This window comes from Borostomias antarcticus (assembly GCF_949987555.1).
Source record: "Borostomias antarcticus genome assembly, chromosome: 5".
NCBI lineage: Eukaryota > Metazoa > Chordata > Actinopteri > Stomiiformes > Stomiidae > Borostomias > Borostomias antarcticus.
In genome coordinates, this window is record NC_140238.1 from 903,822 (window position 1) to 911,321 (window position 7,500).

At 44.7% G+C, this 7,500-nt stretch overlaps 1 protein-coding gene across 2 annotated transcripts in view; it reads left to right on the top strand.

Moving 5' to 3' along the window:
• Window positions 1–5,240: 5,240 nt before the first annotated feature.
• LOC311309421 (uncharacterized protein) overlaps window positions 5,241–7,500 on the top strand; it is a 28,418-nt gene continuing 26,158 nt past the window's right edge. For both annotated transcript variants that reach the window (XM_084438703.1, XM_084438702.1), the window contains exon 1: window positions 5,241–5,887. In XM_084438703.1, coding sequence (XP_084294829.1) covers window positions 5,819–5,887 — 69 coding nt within the window. In that variant the 5' untranslated portion in view covers window positions 5,241–5,818. The remainder of the gene's footprint in view (window positions 5,888–7,500) is intronic.

The following is a 7,500-nucleotide window of genomic DNA, read 5'->3' on the forward strand; positions in this document are numbered from 1 at the left end:
GGTTTCTCAGGGGAGAGAGAGGGGAGAGAGAGGCATGGTTTCTCACGGGAGAGAGAGGGGAGAGAGACTCATGGTTTCTCAGGGGAGAGAGAGGAGAGAGAGAGGTATGGTTTCTCAGGGGAGAGAGAGGGGAGAGAGAGGCATGGTGTCTCAGGGGAGAGAGAGGCATGGGAGAGAGAGGGGAGAGAGAGGCATGGTTTCTCAGGGGAGAGAGAGGCATGGGAGAGAGAGGGGAGAGAGAGGCAGGGGAGAGAGAGGCATGGTTTCTCAGGGGAGAGAGAGGCATGGTTTCTCAGGGGAGAGAGAGGCATGGTTTCTCAGGGGAGAGAGAGGCATGGTTTCTCAGGGGAGAGAGAGGCATGGTTTCTCAGGGGAGAGAGAGGTATGGTTTCTCAGGGGAGAGAGAGGCATGGTTTCTCAGGGGAGAGAGAGGCATGGTTTCTCAGGGGAGAGAGAGGGGAGAGAGAGGCATGGTGTCTCAGGGGAGAGAGAGGCATGGTTTCTCAGGGGAGAGAGAGGCAGGAGAGAGAGGCATGGTTTCTCAGGGGAGAGAGAGGGGAGAGAGAGGCATGGTTTCTCAGGGGAGAGAGAGGCATGGTGTGAGCCAGCCTGGTTCTGGAGCCACGTAGACAGGAAACAGCTCCCTGCGTTCTAAAAGCAGACGCTCCAACGCAGACGGTCACACACTCTCTACAAGTGGGTCAGTGGGTTCGGGAGGAGACGAGTGTGGGGGGAGATCTACCAGGGAGGGAGTGTGTGTGTGTGTGTGTGTGTGTGTGTGTGTGTGTGTGTGTGTGTGTGTGTGTGTGTGGGGGGGGGGGGCAGATCTACCCAGGGATGGAGTGTGTATGTGTGTGTGTGTGTGTGTGTGTGTGTGTGTGTGGGGGGGGGGGGGGTCAGATCTACCCAGGGATGGAGTGTGTGTGTGTGTGTGTGTGTGTGTGTGTGGGGGGGGGGGGTCAGATCTACCCAGGGATGGAGTGTGTGTGTGTGTGTGGGGGGGTCAGATCTACCCAGGGATGGAGTGTGTGTGTGTGTGGGGGGGGGGGGTCAGATCTAGAGGAGGAGAGGAGAGGAAGGGTGAAGGGTCAGTATTTGTCATCCGCTATTTCAGCAAGAACGGATGAGACACTGGAAAAATACTGACATCATCATTACGTCATCATCATCCCACATCATCCTTTATCTTCCCGTTTTCCAGTCATCCCCCACTAATTCCTCTCATTTCACAAAACAGCTCATCTTCCTCTAGATATGTCTGCTTTTAGAAATATGCCAACAAGGCATCATGTGTGACTTAGGCTTGATCATAGATAGATAGATTAGATAGATTAGATAGATAGATAGATAGATAGATAGATAGATAGATAGATTAGATAGATAGATAGATAGATAGATAGATAGATAGATAGATAGATAGATAGATAGATAGATAGATAGATAGATAGATAAATAGATAGATAGATAGATAGATAGATAGAGTGTAGATGATAGATAGATAGATAGATAGATAGATAGATAGATAGATAGATAGATAGATAGATAGATAGACAGATAGATAGATAATATAATAACATATAATATAATAAAATACACAAGGAAACTAAGAGGAGGAATAGGAAGGAGACAAATGACAAATACATGAGGGTCTCTGCCTGGACCCTAATTATTTAACACTTCTTAAATTAAAAATATATGTAAAGTCTGTCTGAAATCCAAACAGTACAAGGCCGGAGTATAAGCATGTTTATTCTGCATCACCTGAGACCTGAACTCAACCAGAGACACCAAGGGAAGGTCACCACCAAGGGAAGGTCAAGGGAAGGTCATCGCCAAGGGAAGGTCATCACCAAGGGAAGGTCATCACCAAGGGAAGGTCATCACCAAGGGAAGGTCATCACCAAGGGAAGGTCATCGCCAAGGGAAGGTCATCACCAAGGGAAGGTCATCACCAAGGGAAGGTCATCACCAAGGGAAGGTCATCACCAAGGGAAGGTCAAGGGAAGGTCATCACCAAGGGAAGGTCATCGCCAAGGGAAGGTCGTCACCAAGGGAAGGTCATCACCAAGGGAAGGTCATCACCAAGGGAAGGTCATCACCAAGGGAAGGTCATCACCAAGGGAAGGTCATCGCCAAGGGAAGGTCATCGCCAAGGGAAGGTCATCACCAAGGGAAGGTCATCACCAAGGGAAGGTCATCACCAAGGGAAGGTCAAGGGAAGGTCATCACCAAGGGAAGGTCATCGCCAAGGGAAGGTCGTCACCAAGGGAAGGTAATCACCAAGGGAAGGTCATCACCAAGGGAAGGTCATCACCAAGGGAAGGTCATCACCAAGGGAAGGTCATGTTGACCCAAGTGAGAAGCTGGAGGTTTGGCCTTCCCTTGATCTTCTAATAAAACTTATTAAGCTCTACAAAAGAATGTTCTCAAACAAACGTAACATGATGCATGTGGCAGCCTTCATGTATGTATGTATGTATGTATGTATGTATCCATCTATCCATCTATCTTCTTCTTCATGACAAACCCATCTGAGGTTTGAAACCTTTTCTGGCTCATCTTCCTAATTGCAGAGTACCTGCAGCTGTGCTCAATCAATCAGGCCGATGTTCTGTAATCAACATACATTTGTGTTGTTTGTTAGCAGGATTACGCAAATACTACCCAACCGATGATCATGAGACTCTCTGGAGGGGTGCAGCATGGGCATATTTACAACCCATTCAATTCTGGCACAGCGCCACGACATGCATTCAGGGTCGGAGGTCTGTGCTCTCTGAGCACCATGTCCAGCTCCTGCTACCGTACATATTATATATCTTATTATCTTAATCCAGAGAATGTGGAGAACAACGTAGCTGATGAGACGTGTCATTCCTCTGAGTCGTTTCTACAGTGTTCTGTGTCTAATTTGTTCAAGAGACCCGGTTTAAATAGCCTGACATTTTCTGAGACATTAATAATTGCGAGCCCATAACAGGCCTGTGTTGATATGTTGCATGTGTAATAGCCTAAGTAAATACCACTGATTTTGGAATGAATTAAGTCCAAGTTTCCCGGAACGAATGAGGTGATGTTGAAATGGTGAGACGGCAGGAAGCCAACATCATCACGGCTTCTGACTTCCGTACCTTTTCTTCTCATAAGACATTACTCACTAGTTGATCCTGTGACACCATCTTGGAAAATGTATGAAGCAAACAACAGGTTGTGAGATACTGTGTTTCTCAGAGAGGTATCAGACACTTATTTGGACTTTTTTACTCATTTGAGATGGAAAAACATAAGGATGAATTTGCTGGGTAATCCTGCTGGCAGGGATATGATTGGCTAGAGCACCTCCTGGTCGGCCGACAGGACCGGAAATGATCCCAGGAACAACCAGCAGGGGGAGACGTCTTCATGCTCTACTTTCAAAATAATGCTTATACTGCCCTCTAGTGGTTGTTTATTTCAATTTGGATAGGAAATGAAATTAATGTCAGTCAGTCTACGAGTAGGCCTACCAGACCACAGCACTGGATAATCACTGTAAAATAACATGTCAAATATTAATTCGTGGTTTTTACTTACACTTAAATGAAATATTTGAGAATTGTAAGACTAACAACACATATGTTGTGAAGGAAAATTACAAACATTACATAAGAGTTTGTTGACAGATCTCTGCAGCAAATTGGATTGGCACCAACAAGATTGAGGCATTGCCAAGTTACAGGCTCCTTGTGAAGTTGACAAGGACAATGACCGGACATGTTACTACCTGGAAGCTTCTCAAACAGCTTTTAATCATGTAGAAAAATAAATAGGCAACACTTGAAGTTACATAGCCTATGTGATTATACTGTATTGTGCTAAACTGATAGACTATGTCAATACTTAAATTGCTTTGGATTGTCAATAAGTGTTTTTGTCATTATAGAGTTATAGTTTGATTTGATCTCTATGTGTTTTCATAAGATACGTAGCCTATGTAGGCTAGGCTAGATACGTTCAAATGCCTCCTTTATCCCTTTCTCAGGGAAACATTTCTTAGTGTCAGACTGGAGATTTCACTAGTGATTTCCATAAACAGGAAGTGAGTGCTGCCTGGTAGACGCTTGAACTGGACCTTGGTTTCGTTACTCAATAACAAACCCTAACAAACAGGTCAGAGTGACCTGATGTGAAATGTGTTCTGTCCCAACATTGATTAGCAACAAAACCACCGATCAGCAGGTCTGACACACTGAACTCTCCTCTCAACAGCAGGGTCAAACACATCCCTATCATTTCCCACTAACCCTCTCTCTACATCCACAGAGACAGACTCCTACATGCTAGCGGATGACGTCATTGTAATAGGATCAGTCATTCACGCCAATTATACCTGACTCTCTCTCTCTCCCTGCTTCTATTCTATCTCTCTCTCTCCCTCCTCCCATTCTCTCTCTCTCTCCCTGCTTCTATTCTATCTCTCTCTCCCTCCCTCTCGCCCTGTCCTCTCTCTCTCCTTCCATTCTATCTCTCTCTCCCTCCCTCTCACCCTGTCCTCTCTCTCTCCTTCCATTCTATCTCTCTCTCTCTCCCTCTCACCCTGTCCTCTCTCTCCCTGCTTCCATTCTCTCTCTCTCTCTCTCTCTCTCTCTCTCTCTCTCTCTCTCTCTCTCTCTCTCTCCCCCTGCTTCCATTCTCTCTCTCTCCTTCCATTCTCTCTCTCTCTCCCTCCCTCTCGCCCTGTCCTCTCTCTCTCCTTCCATTCTCTCACTCTCTCTCCCTCCTTCCATTCTCTCTCTCTTTCCCACCGTCTCTCGCCCTGTCCTCTCTCTCCAGTGCTTTTGATATAATTCCCTTCCCTTTATTGTCATGGGAAGATGAGAACAATACTAGACAGACAGACAGACAGACAGACAGACAGACAGACAGACAGACAGACAGACAGACAGACAGACAGACAGACAGACAGACAGACAGACAGACAAGACAGTCTAAAATCTAAAACCTTTAATAAGGCTACCAACTAAAAGTAGAGAGTTGTAGTTAATAAGTAATAGCCTACATCTTTCCTCATAATAAACCATATAATTGACAGGTCTCATAGTTTTCATTGGACTGGATCAACAGACAAGGTATGGCTTTAACTTCCACCCCTCCTCCTTGAGAGAAACATGACATCAGTCTGCCGAGCAGCCAATGAGCGAGCCGGCTCATGAGAGAGAGAAGTAGTGTGTGTGTTCTCCATGTACGCGTGTGCATTCGGCTGTGTGTGTGTGTGAGTGAGTGAGTGTGTGTGTGTGAGTGGTGTGCGTGTCTGAATGTGAACAAGTTGCCAATTTTTAACTACATTCCGCTTCCTGTGTTGAATTCTATTTGCGTGGCCGATAAGAGGTTTATAAATGCATCCATCCGAGACTTGTGAACCCGGATCTTGGTCAGGATCGCGACGTCGTTAGCAGCTCAAATGAACGCACAGAAACAAAGTCGGGCGGAGTTGAATTGGGTCTAATTTCATCTTGTCACAAAATAACGGATTTCAATAGGATACTGTGTCCAGCTATCTGGACAGGACAGGCGAGTCTGCTCTTCACTGGAGGGTTAGGGTTTCTACAAGTGAAGTTGAGTGTGTCATTGTTGTTGTTTGTGTGTGTGTGTGTGTGTGTGTGTGTGTGTGTGGTGTGTAAGTGTGAATGTGTTTGACTGCTTGCTTTAGTGGAAGTATTGTGCCTTTTAATGTACAAACGTTTGCATTTCAATGGATTTGTTGTAGTTGTCAAATGGCATCAGGCCAGCAGCAATATTAATAGTGTAGAAGATAGAAGCCATAGAAACCTGTAGTAGGATGTTGAAGACGTTAACCAAGAAGCTAAGAAGACATTCACTTAATGAGATACATCCCTTTCAACTAAAGGTGAGTTAAATACGTTTATTTAATGACAATGTTGACTTTTGGGCACAAGGGACACAGGATGGGCCTGAGATGGGTGAAGGTGTATTGTGCTACAGTATTCAGTTGATGTTGTAGCAAGTAGAGTTGATGGAATATTTAGACAGTGTGTTTGGATACAGATAATTGCCATGTTAATTAGTAGAGAATTATCCAGAAGTGCTTGGCCTCTGGCTGTGGGTAAATGACCTAACTAGTATAAAAGATACCACTCCACTCACTCACTCACTCACTCACTCACTCACTCACTCACTCACTCACTCACTCACTCACTCCAGCCAATACAATCAACACACACTCTCTCACACACACACACACACACACACACACACACACACACACACACACACACACACACACACCTAGAAAATGGATGGTTTGACACAGTAACACCCATAAAACCACCTGTAACAGAAACAAAGGCCTCAAACACAAATCATTTGTCACAGACATGTTTAGAGGCTTTCTAATGCAACGGAGTGTATCATTCATATTGCATATAACTTCATCTTTATATATATCTTTAACACACATCCTTCAATTCATCTCACATCTGCTTCTCCTCTGAAAAGGGGAGTCTGGTTTTTAGAGACGTGTGTGAGTGTGTGAGTGTGTGAGTGTGTGTGTGTGTGTGTGTGTGTGGACGCCTAGCTCAGTACCTAACTTAGTAGTTTTTCCACCCCGAGCTGCCCAAAGTGCTCGTAGACATACAAACACACTCACACACTCACACACACACACACACACACACACACACACACACACACACACACACACACACACACACACACACACACACACACACACACACACACACACACTCATACTCACACATACCTGTCAAACCATGGCCTGCTTAAACATCATTTTCATACCATCCACTTGCAGTTCAACATTTCTGCACAATCTCCCTTCCTTCAAAGGCCTGAAAACACGTTCTGTGTACTGTGTGCTTGTTTCTGTGTACTGTGTGCTTGTTTCTGTGTACTGTGTGCTTGTTTCTGTGTACTGTGTGCTTGTTTCTGTGTACTGTGTGCTTGTTTCTGTGTACTGTATGCTTGTTTCTGTGTACTGTATGCTTGTTTCTGTGTACTGTGTGCTTGTTTCTGTGTACTGTGTGCTTGTTTCTGTGTACTGTATGCTTGTAGCCTCATATCCAAGAAGACTTTAGGTTGTAATCACTGACAAGTACAGGGTCCGAACACTAGTATGTGCAGGTGATATTTCACTTTATATACATTTGCAAAAAAATCTAAAAACCTGTATTTGCTTTGTCATTATGGGGTATTGTGTGTAGATTGATGAGAAAAAATAATAATCAATTTAAATAAGGCCATAACATAACTACATGTGGAAAAAATGAAGGGATCTGAACACTGTGGCAAACAGGCTATTGCAATACTTTCTTGCCCAAGTTCTGGAAGTAAAATCACCAACAGCAACACATCCATCACATTCAGTACAAAATCACCAACACCATCACATCCATCACATTCAGTACAAAATCACCAACACCATCACATCCATCACATTCAGTACAAAATCACCAACACCATCATATCCATCACATTCAGTAC